The sequence below is a fragment of the Mus caroli genome, chromosome 18 (genome assembly GCF_900094665.2).
Source record: "Mus caroli chromosome 18, CAROLI_EIJ_v1.1, whole genome shotgun sequence".
NCBI classification, from domain to species: domain Eukaryota; kingdom Metazoa; phylum Chordata; class Mammalia; order Rodentia; family Muridae; genus Mus; species Mus caroli.
In genome coordinates, this window is record NC_034587.1 from 31,822,262 (window position 1) to 31,838,314 (window position 16,053).

The following is a 16,053-nucleotide window of genomic DNA, read 5'->3' on the forward strand; positions in this document are numbered from 1 at the left end:
TGGCCTCGAACTCAGAAATCCGCCTGCCTCTGCCTCCCGAGTGCTGGGATTAAAGGCGTGCACCACCATGCCCAGCTCTCTCTCATGCACTCTTAAGCATGTGCGCGTGCAAACACACACACACACACACACACACACGCACACACACACACAGGGGGAACCTGAATACAGACTTCACAAACTCCTGGCAGGATGCTCTCAGCATCATGAATATGCAAATCATCCATCGCCACATCTACTGGGGAGCTGATAATGAGCAAGAAACAACAGAAACATAGGAGTGATGGCCATACAAAGAGAAACTGGAGCCCTCATACCATGCAAATGGGAAGGTAAAATGGAACAGCCCTTTGTGGAAAAGATTGGGTGGTTCCTGAAGGAACAGTAATTTCAGTAACAATAACCGAGCCAAATAACTGCATTCCTATATATTGACACACAATCGTGGTCCACAAATGATACTGCAACACTGCACATACTAGTCAAGAGACAAAATGTGCTGTATGCATATAATGGGCCACTATTCGCCCTGTGGAAGGGATGGGATTGTGGCACACGCTAATCACTACTGTCTGGCTAATAAAACACTTAGTGAAATAAGCAGACATAACTCTTTTCCTCCATGTTGGAAACTTAGGGTTTTGTTGCTCTGAAGAGACAACATGACCAAGGCAACTCTTATAAAAGCTAAAGAGCAACAATTGTCCCAGTAGTCCCTTCTCTTCTTGACTCTAAAGCCAGAGCCATGTGTCTGAAGCTGTAGAGCTCTGCTGCTTGCTGGGCCTGGCTCTGTAGATGACTTTGAACTCAGAGATCTGCATGCCTCTGTCTCCTGAGTACCGGGTGCTGTACCACAATGAGACCTCAAAGCCCCAGCCCCACAGTGACACACTTCCTCTAACAAAGCAACACTTCCTCCAATATGGCCACACTATCTAAAAGTGCCACTTCCCGTGGGCCAAGCATATTCAAACCACCACAAAGTGAACCCAGTGCTTTGGCTATACCTGGCAAATGCCCTGCTATCAAACCACACTCCCTAATGGCATGTGTGTTGTTGGGAAGGCATACGGGTCAGAGTGCACCTGTGGGGGTCAGAGGACAACTTTCAGGAGCTGATTCTCTACTTACATTCCGTGGAATCACAGGATGGAACTTAGGTCAAGAGGTTTGCATAGTAAATGCTTTGCCTATCTCTCCAACCCCTCCCCAGCCCCCAACACACACCATTGCTGGGATAGGGGGTTGTAGTGGGTCTCACTAAATAGCCTTGACTGGCCTGAAATTCACTATGTGGACCAGACAAATCTTGAATTCACAGAGATCTGCCTGACTCCACCTCCCAAGTACTGAGATTAAAGGCTCTGGCCACAAAGACCATTCCACCTTTTTATTTTTTTATTTTATTTATTTATTTATTTATTTATTTATTTATTTATTTTTTTGGTTTTTCGAGACAGGGTTTCTCTGTGTAGCCCTGGCTGTCCTGGCACTCACTTTGTAGACCAGGCTGGCCTCGAACTCAGAAATNCNCCTGCCTCTGCCTCCCGAGTGCTGGGATTAAAGGCGTGCGCCACCACGCCCGGCCATTCCACCTTTTTAAACTTTTATTTTGAGACAGTGTCTCACTAAATTGTCCTGTTTGGTTACTATGGAGCCAACACATAACCCAAACAAGCCTCGGAACCTGTGAGTCTTCAGGCGGAAAGAATGAGTATTAGCTAGGCCTGGTGGTGTCTTTAATCCCAGCCCTCAGGAAGCAGAGGCAAGTAGAGCTTTGTGAGCTTGAGGCCAGCCTGGTCTACACAGTGAGTCCTAGAACAGCCAGGACTGCATAGTGAGACCCTGAGTCACAAACAAACAAATTTACAGTTTTAAATATGAAAACCACAAACAGTACGTATTCTCTAGTAAGAATAAAAATGTATCTTACGTAAGGGTCTGGTGGCTTTTGCTTACAAAGCTCTGTGAGTCCTTGAAGTAGGGTTGGTGCTACGTACAAGTTTAGGTAGTCCTTAGCGGCTTGTCCAATTGGAATGGGTTCAATAATCACTGCAAATACAAATAAGATCTCACTAAAAAGCAAATATAAGTGATTAAACATTACATAGCTATTTTTTAAAGATTTATTTATTATATATGAGTACACTGTAGCTGTCTTCAGACACACCAGAAGAAGGCATCAGATCTCATTACAGATGGTTGTGAGCCACCATGTGGTTGCTTTGAATTGAACTCAGGTCCTCTGGAAGAACAGTCAGTGCTTTTAACTGCTGAGCCATCTCTCCAACCCCATTACACAGCTATTTATTAAAGGGGTGCCTTCGAGAGTTTTTAACTGTCATGAGACACTCGGAAGCTTTACATTTGAGTTTTACATCTTTACATTTATTCTTAAAGTATTATAATTGATATTATTACTGGCTATCTGATAGGGTCTCACTGTAGTTCAGGCTGGTGTGGGACTCACTAGGCTGGCATCAAACCCACAGTGACCTTCCTGCCTGGTCACCTGAACACTGCGAGAACAACTGCATGCCCACACTTTACCTTTCACAGCTTACTGAATTTGTGATTATACAGAGAAATAAATATAATTAAAAAAAAAAAAAGCAATAACCACCACACACAAAAGAAGAAAAGCAATCCAAACCAACACTGGCAGCCACTCAGGAGGCTGACACAGATGAATCAAAGCAGGCTTACCTGTGGATAGCATATTTAGACCTTGCCTCAAAACAGAGAACTGGAAAAACCAGGCTGCAGTACGTGCCTGAAATGCCAGCGCTTAGAAGGTAGAGGCAGGAAGATCAGTGTTCAAGGCCAGCTAAGACATACAGGCCTGTCTCAAAATAAAATAAAAAATAAAAAAGGAGGTCTGGGGAGGATGCTCAATGGTTAAGGTCAATTTTTCTTCCAGAGGACCTAAATTCAGATCTCAGCACTCACATTAGGTTGTTCACAACTGTCAGTAACTCCAACTCCAGGGATCCAAGGCCATCTGCTCACACATTCACATAGACATAAACAAGAATAAGATAATCTTAGAAATAAATAGGTAAATAAAGGAGGCCTAGGCAGCTCACTGGCAACGGTTTGCCTGGTACGGAGCCCTAGGTCCACTCCCCAGTACGTAAAAGACAACACACTGTTTCTCAGTATATTTGCTTTTTAAAGGCTCTCCAGCCGCACGATTTCAAATAGGAGGAAATAAGAAGGGATGTGGAGCCGGGCAGTGGTGATGCACGCCTTTAATCCCTGCACTTGGGAGGCAGAGGCAGGTGGATTTCTGAGTTCCAGGCCAGCCTGGTCTACAGAGTGAGTTCCAGGACAGCCAGGGCTATACAGAGAAACCCTGTCTCATAAAACCAAAAAAAAAAAAAAAAAGAAGAAAGAGAGGATGTGGAATTATCATTTTCACATTGACTCAAGACTATCTTGGCTTGTTTTGTTTGGAAAAAGACAAGTTTACTGAATGCAGAACAAAGGCGCAGTAGTGGGGCAGAGACAGAGCCTGTGCCTGCATGCATTACACTTGTTACTATGCTATACTTGTTAATCTGTTGCACTTGCTAATCTGTCACACTTGCTAATCTGTTGCACTTGCTATTCTGTCACACTTGCTAATCTGTTAGCTCTTTTAGGATCCAGGTACCAACACATTTGTGAAGCTTCATGGGTGAGTAGGAAGAATTACAACAGCACAGGGGAAGACCAATCCTAAATATATGCAGTTCGGGAGAAGGAAGGAAACAAAGGAGCTCGCTCTCTGGAGCACAGCATACTTTCTGTAGTCACTTCACTTTTCCACTTTTGGCTTCAAAACTTGTTTTGCTGTTTGTTTCTGCTTAAAAAAAATACTTATGTGTATGGATGTTTTGCCTGCACAGATGTACGAACACCAGCTGTATGCTTGGTGCCCAAGGGGGTCAGAGAGGGTGTTGGATTCCCTAGAATTGGAGTTATGACCCATGGTGAGCTGCCACGTGAGTGCTGGGAACTGAACTCGGATCCTTTGCAAGAGCAGCGAGTGCTCTTAGCTGCTGAGCCTTCTCTCCAACCCTTGTTTTTGCTTTTGTATTACTGACACAGGTCTCTCCATGTAGCCCTGGCTGACCTGGGACTCACAGAGATCCTCCCACCTGCCTCCCAGATGCTGAGAGTTTTTGTTTGTTGTGAGCTGAGGTCTGCAGATGTCTAGATTAGCTTCCCATAGGGCTAACACTTGAACTTCTGATCCTCCTGCCCTCACTCTGTAGGGTTGACATTAGGATTACAGACCTGTGGCCCCATGCCCCACTTTAGCATGTGCTAGGATTCAAACCCAGGACTTCCCAGGAGCTCAGCAAACTCCCTACAAACAGAGATGCATGCCAGGCCCCTCTAGCTTCAAGTTTTAATGATTCACAACCTGAAAATATACTAAAGCATGTTTGGAGGAAAATGCTATCTTCCTTCCCAGACATGTTTTCAAGATACAACACCAACTTTAAGAGGTGGACAAATGGGAGGTGCAGACGAGGAAGCAGGCACAGCGAGCGACTCACCATCTGGAAACATGAACCTGATCTCTCGCTCTGAGGCAGCGAAGTCATTGCTCCCATGAAGTGCGTTCCTGAGCTCGTCTGTACCGTATATCGCCCTTAAGCTAGAGAGAATTAAAGATGTTGTCCTTCCATTCTGACATTGTTTCCTTCCTGCATAGCAGAGAGCTTGGTGGAGGTCAGAGGACTACTCTAGGAGTGGGTTTTTCCCTTCCGGGTCATGGGTCCAGAGTTCAAATTGAGACCCTTCTACTTGGCAGCAATCATTTTACCTACTGAGCCATGCTCCCAGCCTTTTTCTGCCTTTTTTTTTTTTTAAGAAAAGTCATCACTAATTTAATCTCAGGGTTTTAATCTACTTAGAGGAGGGTCAAATACATTTCTGGATGCCAGTAGCATCCTCTATGGAAACAGGCCTTCTCTAAGGGGAGAAAATATTTTGAGAGAAGTGAAAAGGAAATAGAATTTAAAACTGCAATAACAATTTCATTTCTAGAAACTAGTGCTCGTGTTGAAAAGGTGAATTTTTTTTTAAATTATTTATTTATTTAGACAGGTTCTCAATGTATCCTTGGCTGGCCTGGAACTCTCAGAAATTTGCCTGCCTCTGTCTTTGAATTCCTGAGGTTAAAGGTCTGTACTACCATGTCCAGAAAACAAAATTTAAAAATTCTTATTTTTCTATTAAAAATCCTGCTTCAGGATCAATGAGTCGGCTCAGTTGCTAAAGCCACCAAGCCTGATGGCCTAAAAGCCACCAAGCCTGATGGCCTGAGTCCTGGAGCCCACATGGGAGAAAGGAGAGAAGAAAACCCCACAAGTTGTATTCTGACCTCCACATGTGCAAGACACACATGCGCACAAATAATAAATAATAAAATGTAATTTTACAAATCCTACTTCATAGTCATGGCTGTGGCTCATGCCTGTGACCCAACACGGATTTTGAGGTTTGTGAGTTGGTGGAGGTGGCCAAAGTAGGAAGATTGTCACAAATTCAAAGCTAGCCTGGGCTACACAGTGAATTACAGCCCAGCTTAGGCTACAGAGGAAGACCTAGTCTCAAAAAAATATTAAAACAAATAAACAAAAGCAGGGTGGTTGTAGTGTACACCTTTAATCCCAACACTTGGAGGCTGAGGCAGGGGGATCTCTGTGAGTTCGAGGTCAGCCTGGTCTACAGAGTGAGTTCCAGGACAACACAGGGCAACACAGAAAAACCCTGTCTTAAAACAAAACAAAACAAAAACCCAATTAATCAGTAACTCCTACTTTGATGCAGTTTAATGCAAGGCTAACCAGCCATGAATGAGATGTTCTCTGACACCTTCTGTAGCACTGGGTATTAAAATAGACATGAAATGTTGAGACTGTCAAATCCACTGCGCTATACCAGAGAAAAGTGCACTTAAGAAACTTCCACGTGCCAGGAAGCCTGCATGTGGAGCCACTGTAAAGATGGCAGGGTCCAGCTTTCTTATGTTGTTGGGGGTTTTCACACTTTAAGGCAGGCTTCAATCCCTCAAATCACTTTCAATGGAAATTACCTGTCTGGGTGTGTCTCCTTGGCTACTAAACTGTTACTTGGTCCCATAAGTTCTTTCCAGTAAGAGATGGCGTTATGTCTAGCTAATATCATAGCAACAAGAGGTCCAGAGCTCATATAAGCTGTTAAGTTTGGGAAAAACATTTTCCCATACTGCTCCACATAAAAGTTACTACAGTGCTCGGGGCTCAGGTGTAGTTTCCGTCTCTGTAAACAAAACAAAGTCGACAAGAGCATTTAAAGTGGCACCTCCCCAAAAGCTCACTGAGTCATTAGTAACTCACAGGCATGGCGGCACATGCCTGCAATTATCTTTGCGTTATTATACAGAAAGTAAATGGTAATTAAATACGCTCAGAGGAAGTATTTATCTCACTTAAAGAAAATGACCCCTGGACCGCTGCCAAGGCTAAGGTTCTAAGTTCAATCCCTAGAATTATCACATAGGGAAGAATGGATTCCCTCAAGTTTTTAGACCACAATACATCCACTGTGCATGTGCATACATATATAAACACACATAAGTAAATATAAAAACCCTTGTTGTTTTTTGGGGTTTTGTTTGTTTGTTTTTTGGAAGAGGATTACTCTGTGTAGCCCTGGCTACTCTGTAGACCAGGCTGGCCTCAAACTCACAAAGATCCAACAGCCTTTGTCTCCCGAGTGCTTGGATTAAAGGTTTGTGCTACCAGCACCTGGCTAAAAAGAATTTTTTAAGAGTGTCTGCTGAGCAATCCTGAGGACGAGAGTTCAAATCCTGGCACCTACATGACAAGTAGGGTACTCACCAGACACCTGTAACTTCAGCTACAGGGGGTTTGATGCCATCTGCTGACACCATGCACATGTCGGTCTCCTCCCTCTCCTTCTCCATCTCCCCCACCCCCTCTGTCTCTTACACACACACACACACACACACACACACACACACACACACACAAAGCTAGTTCCAGGTTGGCTAGGGCTACAGAGCAAGACCCTGTCTCTGAAACAATGCACACTAGTTTGCCTCCAGACATGGTATTATAGGTTCTAGAGATTCCCCAGACCCTCACATAGGAATATTCTGATAAACTCTATAGCCAGCTGCCAAGAAATCTAGCTCTCACATGACTCCTTGCTTATAAGGAGTCCACCCCAGCTCCCCGTGTCCAGTACACAAGCTGTTTGCTTGTTTTGAGATAGGGTTTTATTATGTAACCCACGCTAACTGCCAGTGTAATCCTACTGCCTCACTCTCCCTGATCAGGGCTGCTTGCATGCCCAACAGTCATGTGCCCTTTCTTCAGGTTCTTAGCTCCTGAAGCATAATTTTAAAAATTTAGACTTCATCTTTAAAGTCAATGCGAAATTAATGATTCTATTGGTCGCTTTAAAATGAAATCAGGTGAAAAATCCTTTGAAATTAATTTGAGAAACCTCGATACCAAATACATGCAATAGAACTCATAGTTTTCAACGGAGAAACGGCTGCCACCTGCTGGACAGAGGGAGAACTTTTCAGAGCTTTCTGAGAATCCACCACAATAAAGCCAAACAGACAAACCTTAAAAAATCCTCAATTTCAATGATATGAAATAGCTAGGAGAGTCAAATTTCTGGAAAAACTAGGACAGTGATTAATTACTAGGGGTTGGAGGAGGTGGAGACACAACACACCTCCTGCCTTTCTAAAAGTAGTTCTCGGGCCGAGAGGTGGTTCAGTGGTTAAGAGCACCCACCGGCTGCTGTTCCAGATGACACGGGATCAGTTCCCAGCACCCACATGGCAGCTCACAACTGTCTGTAACTCCAGTTCCAAGGGCTCTGACACCTTCACACAGACATACATGCAGGCAAAACACCAATAAAGCACATAAAATAAAAAAATATTTAATGCCGCACATTGTGCTTTAAAAATCGTTTAAATGGGGCTGGTGAGATGGCTCAGCAGGTAACAACACTGACTGCTCTAAAGAAGGTCCTGAGTTCAAATCCCAGCAAGCACGTGGTGGCTCACACCACCCATAATGAGATCTGACACCCTCTTCTGGTGAGTGAAGTCAACTACTTATGTATAATAATAAATAAATCTGTGGGCCAGAGTAAGGAGGGACTGAGCTATTGGAGTTGACCTGAGCGAGCGGGGCCAAATGGAGCAAGCAGAGGTCCTAAAAATTCAATTCCCAACAACCACATGGAGACTCACAGCCATCTGTACAGCTACAGTGTACTCACATAAATAAATAAATAAATAAATAAATCTTTTTAAAAATTGTTTAAATGGTACAACTGATGTAATATATATTTTGTGAAAAAATTAAAGCACAAAACAAAGACATCACTGTGGTCGCAGTAGCAGCATAGACAGCAGCCAACCAGTCTAACGTTCACTCTGACGTAAGTGTCTACTAATTGTTTGCTATTTTGTTGTTGTTTTGAGTTCCTGGGGTGGCCTGGAACTCACAGAGATCCACCTCCCTTCGCCTCCTGAGTGCTTGGATTAAAGGTATGTGCCGCCATGCCAGGCTCTTGAGTTTTAATTTATAATAAACACAAGCCACTTAATTATAAAGTCTATTGTCGGTGGTGTTTGTTTGGTTTTTTTTATTACTATGGACTTAAGATTAGAGAGATGGCTCAGTGAATAGAGGAGTGTTTGACCTGTAAAGGCCAAATGTAAGGACCTGGGTTTGAATCCCTAGAATTTCCCTAATGGCCAATGTTGTAGAGTGGCTTTGTAACCCCTGTATACTATAGGGAGGGTATTTGGAGACGAGGCATCGTAGAGGCTTATTACCCAGTTAGCCACTAGCAAATGAGAGAGCCTGTTCTAAACAGCAAAAAAGGTAATGTTTGGGGTCTGAGGTAACTTGTACACATACACTATACACACACACACACACACACACACACACACACACACCTATATACCACCACCACGTACACACATAAACACCCCCACACCTCCCCAAACATAACCACACCATACAAGCACACACATATCCATTTACCCCACGCACACCACAAGCAACCACACCCCCACATATAACCACACACATACAAAGATACAGATCTTTTTGGGTTTTTTTGTTTTTGTTTTTTTTGGTTCTTCGAGACAGGGTTTCTCTGTGTAGCCCTGGCTGTCCTGGAACTCTCTCTGTAGACCAGGCTGGCCTCGAACTCAGAAATCCACCTGCCTCTGCCTCCCAAGTGCTGGGATTAAAGACGTGCGCCACCACACCCGCTAGATTTACTCTTTTTGATTGAGTGGGATGGTAGTGATTGAACTCACAGCCCCTTGCTTGCTAAACCTGCACTAAGCTATACCCTGACCCCACCTACAAGTTTAATTTTTAAATACTTAGATCCATTTATAGTTCTCCCAGAACAAGTACTCAGTTTCATAACAACATTTATTAAAGACTTTGTGTTCCCCTGTGTATTTCCTGTACCATCCCAACTCTGTCGAAATCTCCCCACCATGTCATCTCTGTGAGTGACACATGCACATGTCTGTGTTCGTCTGTATATGCACATATGTGGGAATGCAGGTGCCATATTGTGGAGCCATAGTCCGCACTGGGTGCCAGCCACAGTTGCTCGCCACTGTGTCTCCAGGACTCTACTGCCCTGCTGCCCCAGCACTGAGATTACACACAGGTGCTGCCGTCACACCTGACTTTTACATGCTTGCTGGGGATTCAAACTCATGACCCCGTACTTGCTCAGCAAACCCTGGGCCACAGACCCCTCTCCAACTCTGTTTTCTTTATTTTTTTCATTCATTTATTTATGTTTAAAGATTTATTTATTTTATACATGTCAGTACACTATAGCTGTTTTCAGACACACCAGAAGAGGGCATCAGATCCCATTACAGATGGTTGTGAGCCACCATGTGGTTGCTGAGAATTGAACTCAGGATCTCTGGAAGAGCTCTTACCATTCAACCATCTCTCCAGCCCCCAGTTTGTTTTTGTTTTTTATTTTAAAACACTTAGAAAAATAGATAATATGATACTATATAAAAAATTTAGCTGGAGCCAGGCAGTGGTGGCACACACCACTTTAATCCCAGCACTTGAGAGGGAGAGGCAGGTGGATTTCTGAGTTCGAGGCCAGCCTGATCTACAGAGTGAGTTCCAGGACAGCCAGGGCTACACAGAGAAACCCTGTATCGAAAAACCAAAAAAAAAAAAAAAAAAAAAAAAAAAATTTAAGACACTCTCAGGCTGTTGAGATGGCTCAGCAGGTAAGACTGCTCTTCCGAAGGTCCTGAGTTCAAATCCCAGCAACCACATGGTGGCTCACAACCACCCGTAATGAGATCTGATGCCCTCTTCTGGTTTGTCTGAAGACAGCTACAGTGTACCTATTTATAATAATAAATAAATCTTTGGGCTGGAACAAACAGAGACTGAGTGAACAGAGGTCCTAAATTCAATTCCCAACAACCACATGATGTCTCACATCCATCTGTACAGCTACATTTTATGTATATGTCCTCATATACATAAAATAAATAAATAAATCTTAAAAGAATAAAAGTCTCACTATGTAACCCTGGCTGGCTAGAAACTTGCTATAGAGACCATGCTGGCCGTGAACTCAACAGAAACATACATCTCTGCTTCTCAGTGCTGGGATAAAAAGCACCAAACTCAGCTATATTCATACATTTAAGAGAATAAAAATATTTTATTCTCTTAAAATTATAGTTCAAATAAAATTCAAACAAAATATTACAAACACTAAGCTCTATTTCATCTATTTATAAACTTGTCTTTTAGTTGGAGACCTTGTCTACTAGAGGACAGTTAAGAATTCTGTGAAGGGGCTGGCAAGATGGCTCAGCGGGTAAGAGCACTGACTGTTCTTCTGAAGGTCCTGAGTTCAAATCCCAACAACCATATGGTGGCTCACAACCATCTCACATACATACACTTAAAAAAAAAATTCTGTGAAGCCCAAGATCGCTGGGAACTCAGATCCTCCAGTCCTACCATGTCTAGTGCTGGGATAATATGTCATTACTTCCAAGGCCTGCATCCCTGTATCCCAGGACGGCCTAGGACTCACTATGAAGTCCAAGCTAATCTCTCACTGTCTTCTGGGAGGCCTGACTTCTTTGACTTTGTTTACCAACTACAGAACAAATATTGCTTTTAACTCTAAATGTTCGCTGGCTGTGGCTGTGCTCACCTTTAATGCCAGCACAGGGAGGAAGAGGCAGGGGGATCTCTGAGTTCCAGGCTACTTAGTGAGTTCCAAGTCAGCCAGGGCTATACAGAGAAATCTTTTCTTGAAAACAAAAACCAAAAGAAAAAACAAAACAAAACAAAAATAAACCTACTGACTCCAGGAACCAAAATATGCACAGGAATATTGCACATAATATTGCATGTAGGTTCTCATTTAATGATGCAGAGTGTTAGAAACACCCAGGAGAAAGAATGTAGCTAGGCCATTGCCCCTCCCTAGAGCTGACTTGGGGAAGGGAAGGGAAGGGAAGAGAAGGAAAAAGCGGTTGGCTTCTTTGGTGTCTTACTCTCCATCCTTTGAAGTGTGAAAAAACTTGTCTGTTACTTGTATCTTGTTTGTTTTTGAGACAGGTCTGCCAGGCTAAACTTGGAAGTCAATACATAGCTGACCCGCCTCGAGCGCCTGATACCGAGATCACAGGCATGTGTGGAGCACATGCCCAGGTTATATATAACCTTTATATTTAGAAATGTAAACTTAATGTTACTAAGGATCTAAACGGGTGGCTACATTTATATAGGAATAACAGAAAACGAATAAAAGAGACGGCAGACGTTACCTGAATAATGGTGAATCCAGATCCCAGAATAATATCCTGTATCTCCTCTTCTTTGTCAACAACATCTGGCTTGATAAGGGCTAGGGTTTTTTCTACATATATCTGAGGCAGGGGCATTGATACCTCCATTCTGGCGTTTTCCGGTACAATTTTCAAATCTCCTAACCAGCTATCCACAGCAACGACAGGAGTCCCGGTCCCAAAATCAGCCTGTGGCAAAATCTGGTGCTAGATTTGATTAATTTATAAAAACGGAAACTGCTAAGTTTTTCTACGAGAGCAGTTTTGCAAGAATCCGACTTGTACAGCACGCAAGGGGAGCCCTAGCCGCTTGACTGAGGCTGGAGGACAGATGGTCAGCGTCGCTCTCCAGGGGTAAAGGAAGGCCCCTTGCCGGCTGTCCTAGCGAAGGGGCCCCACACCGTAGGGGCCACTTGGTCCAGGCTTAAGCATGACAGGAAGGATGAGTCCCCGAGCCCTCGGGAAATCTCCAGGCAGGACCCTCCCAAGCTTTACTTACCTCCGTTCAGGTGTTGTCAAAGCCCGTTGCTAAGCGACCCAAAGCTGGTTTCCTAACGGTGGCTCAGAGGGCCAATTCCAGCCGCGTTTTAAATGGCTCTAGTTAGTTTTAATCTAGGGCAACAATTAGCCGTGCACATTTTATTCTTTTTGAGTCTTATATAGTACTACACACACTTCTAATGTTTCCCACACTAATTTTAAAAACAATTTTATTTACTGTGTAGTGTGTGTGATGTGATGTGATGTGATGTGGAGTTAAGAAAATAACTTTGTGGAGTGAAGTCCTTCCCGTGTTTCTGTGGTTTCCAGGGATGGAAATCAAGTGGTCATCTTTACCCTTTGAGCCTTAGCGCCAGACCTTCTCTAGATGACCTCCTTTCTTGAAGGATGTGTATCCACGCGCTGTAAATGAGATAAATCAGACACCTCTCTCGGTCCACTCCAGTTATTTACTTTTTCTTTCCTTTTCTTTTCCTTTTCTTTTTTTTGGGGGTGGTGGTGGTGGTGGTGGTGGTGCTTAGGATCAAACCTAGGCAAGCAATTAACCACTGAGCCACATCCCCAGCAAACACCTTCTGGGCTTCACCACGTGATGCCGGCCCCTCTAGTTCCAGCTTCTTTTTTTTTTTTTTTAAAGGTTTATTTATTATATGTAACACTGTAGCTGTCTTCAGACACTCCAGAAGAGGGCGCCAGATCTCGTTGCGGATGGTTGTGAGCCACCATGTGGTTGCTGGGATTTGAACTCTGGACCTTCGGAAGAGCAGTCGGGTGCTCTTACCCACTGAGCCATCTCGCCAGCCCTAGTTCCAGCTTCTTTAACCATTTAGAAACTGCCTTTGCAAGGCCTGGTGGTCTGGTGGTGGAAACCTCTAATCCCAGCACACCATTGGAGGCAGAGGCTGGATGCAATGGGGACTTCCAGGAAAGCCTAGGTTTTGATACTCTGCCTCAAAAAACAAGCAAAATCTTTAGTTTGCAAAATATTTATTTATAGAGAAACAAAGGTTCAATCAAATTACTTCTAAGTCTATGCAACAAAAATATGAGCAATATTTACACCATAAATCCAGATCTTGGTACCCCACCCCACCCCTTTAAAAAATATTCCATCTGCAAGCACCATTGGCTTCTTAGTGAGGAAGCAAGGCATTATTGTCCTTATTTGGAAAGGGAATAGAGCGAGAGGGAGGGAAAGCCTTCACATCGTCTCCGGCCAGTCCTAAGAAGAGCTGTAACTGAGAAAGAACCAGACTTGTAGTTCCAGGCTAACAAAGTCCGCTTTCTTCATCCACTGCATTAGCTGGTACTCATTCCAGACTACTCAAGTCCTTCCTTTTATCCAGCCAAGTACTCAGAACCTACAGGAGCAATGCACAGACAGGAAACCATGAACCTTGAGGGCCCGGAGGAAGCGTAAGCAATTGTATTTATTTTATTGGCAAACAGATAAAACTACACCTTTTAAAATTTGATACTTTCCAAAGAGAAATCCTTACAAGTCTCCTTGAACTCACTCTGTCTTCTCCAAATATGGGAAACATACATGTACATTAATATCAACAGTTGCAACAAATGAGAGATGGACAGTGGGTCCAGCACCCGACTTGCTTCTAGCCTTACGACTCGGGCCTCTGAAAGCAGACCTGACCATTACTAACTCCTCTCCGGCCGTCTTGCTGCTGGCCTTCCCAGACAACCTCACCCCACTGTGTGTTAAATCTGGATCCATTAAGACAAGGAGCTTCCCCATCCCAAGTGTACCCTAGTTCTTCAGGCCCTTCAGTCACCTCTGAAGATAAACTCTAAAACACAAGCTCAACTCCACACCATCTGAAGCCATCGCACAGGCTTCTGAAATCCCATTGCAGAAAGCACCGTTCCCGGCCCTGTAGCACTCCGTGTTAACAGTACCTGGATCTGCTCCAAGACTTCCCGCTGCATCTCCACAGCCATGTGGTATATGTGATGATCAGAGTCGTTGTACATCACGGCATTTTGGAACATCAGCATCAGATCCCGCTGGAATTCAGCCATGGTGTGAATGCGTCCCTTAGACAAATTCCTCTTCAGGGTCGTTAAGTCCATGGGTCTGCAGAAGCCAGAGGAAATCAAACCTTAGTATGTAAGGTCTGATGAACTGGTATTTTGGAGGCGAGGCAGGAAGATTCCCTTGAGTTTGAGGACAGAATGAGGCACACAGTGATTCCAAGTCAGTATGAGTGAGCCCCTGTTCCAGAGCAGACAGGACAGGCAAAAAACTGTAGTGCCTATAGCAAGCTCTAGAGAACTGGTTCCTAGTGAAACAGCAGCAACACTGTTTTGGTTTGGTTTTGGTTTTATTTTTGTCATCTTGGTTCAAGCTGAGATTATCTGTGAAGAGAGAACCTCAATTAAGAAAATGTCTCCATTAGCCTGGCCTATGGGCATGTAGGGACTGTTTTGTTTGTTTTGTTTTGTTTTTGTTTTTTGATTAATGATGTATGTGGGAGGGCCCAGCCCACTGTAGGCAGTGCCACTCCTGGACAGATGGTCCTGAGTTCTGTAAGAAAGCAGGTTGAGCAAGCCACAAGCAAGCCAGTAAGCAGCACCATCCAGGGCCTCTGGTTCCTGCCTCCAAGTCCCTGAACTGAGTTCCTGTCCCGACGTCCCTGGATGATGGCCTAAGAGTGGTAAAGATGGAGTAAACCCTTCTCCCCCACGCTGACTTTGGTCACGGTGCTTACCCCAGCAATGGAAAGCAAACCAGAAGAACAGCAAAGATATCAACTTTCATAAAATAATAAAATAGCAGCCGGTTACATCTGATCCTCTACAGAGGTGAAGCACTACGCTGTGCACATTCTATGGTAAATTAATCTTAGTAAACACACAACGTAGGCATTACTTCTCCTCATCATCAGCTTAGAGGCACTGGCTAGTGAACCTAGGATAGCAGTTCTCAACCTGTAGTCACAACCCCTTTGGGGATCCAATATCAGATGTCCTGCACATTAGATAGCTTACAATTCCAAACAGTAGCAAAAGTACAGTCATGATCTAGCAACAAAGTAACATTACGGTTGAGGGAATCACAACACGAGAGACTGTTAAAGGTCACTGCATCAGGAAGGTTGAGAACCACTGCCCCAGTGCCTTACACATCCTACATTAAGTAGCTTCCCAATAAACCCTTACCCCAGCCCTCCTTTTACATTTTCACAGACAAGATCTTATGAGGCTGCCAGGCCGGCCTTGAACTTGCTCTCCGACTGCACTGTCACAGGGAATTAGCCTCTCAGCTTGCTGACCTGAGGCCCACTCTGACTACTGTTTCTGACATGGGGTTTGCTGGGCATGGTGGCATCCACTTTCACCCCAGCCCTTGGAAGGCAGAAGCAGCAGGGCCGTCTGTCTTGCCATTGTTTATGCTGGCCTTCACCTGGTGATATTCCTGCCTCAGCCTCCAGAGTAAGAATGGGAACCACGATGAGGCCTGAAGAGATGAAGCGCTGCTCCTTTCTGGCTGTAACCATGGGAGCACCAAGAATAAGAAAAAGATGGGGGCTGGTGAGATGGCTCAGTGGGTAAAAGCACCCGACTGCTCTTCCAAAGGTCCAGAGTTCAAATCCCAGCAACCACATGGTGGCTCACAACCA

At 44.2% G+C, this 16,053-nt stretch overlaps 2 protein-coding genes across 7 annotated transcripts in view; both read right to left on the reverse strand.

Annotated features, from left to right (window-relative positions):
• The window catches only part of Nme5 (NME/NM23 family member 5), a 16,261-nt gene extending 3,781 nt beyond the window's left edge, over nt 1-12,480 (reverse strand). The window contains exons 1-5 of one of the 3 annotated variants that reach the window (XM_021150942.2): nt 12,414-12,480; nt 11,894-12,103; nt 6,092-6,297; nt 4,548-4,648; nt 1,934-2,052 (exon numbers count right to left, since the gene is read on the reverse strand). In XM_021150942.2, the coding sequence (XP_021006601.1) occupies nt 1,934-2,052; nt 4,548-4,648; nt 6,092-6,297; nt 11,894-12,022 (555 nt within the window). In that variant the 5' untranslated portion in view covers nt 12,023-12,103; nt 12,414-12,480. The other 2 variants (XM_021150943.2, XM_021150941.2) reach the window with 2 other exon arrangements.
• A 908-nt stretch (nt 12,481-13,388) lies between these two features.
• Nucleotides 13,389-16,053, reverse strand: part of Brd8 (bromodomain containing 8) — a 44,257-nt gene continuing 41,592 nt past the window's right edge. For all 4 annotated transcript variants that reach the window (XM_029471827.1, XM_021150671.2, XM_021150673.2 and 1 more), the window contains 2 exons: nt 14,330-14,507; nt 13,389-13,776 (listed from right to left, as the gene is read on the reverse strand). In XM_029471827.1, the coding sequence (XP_029327687.1) occupies nt 13,726-13,776; nt 14,330-14,507 (229 nt within the window). In that variant the 3' untranslated portion in view covers nt 13,389-13,725. The remainder of the gene's footprint in view (nt 13,777-14,329; nt 14,508-16,053) is intronic.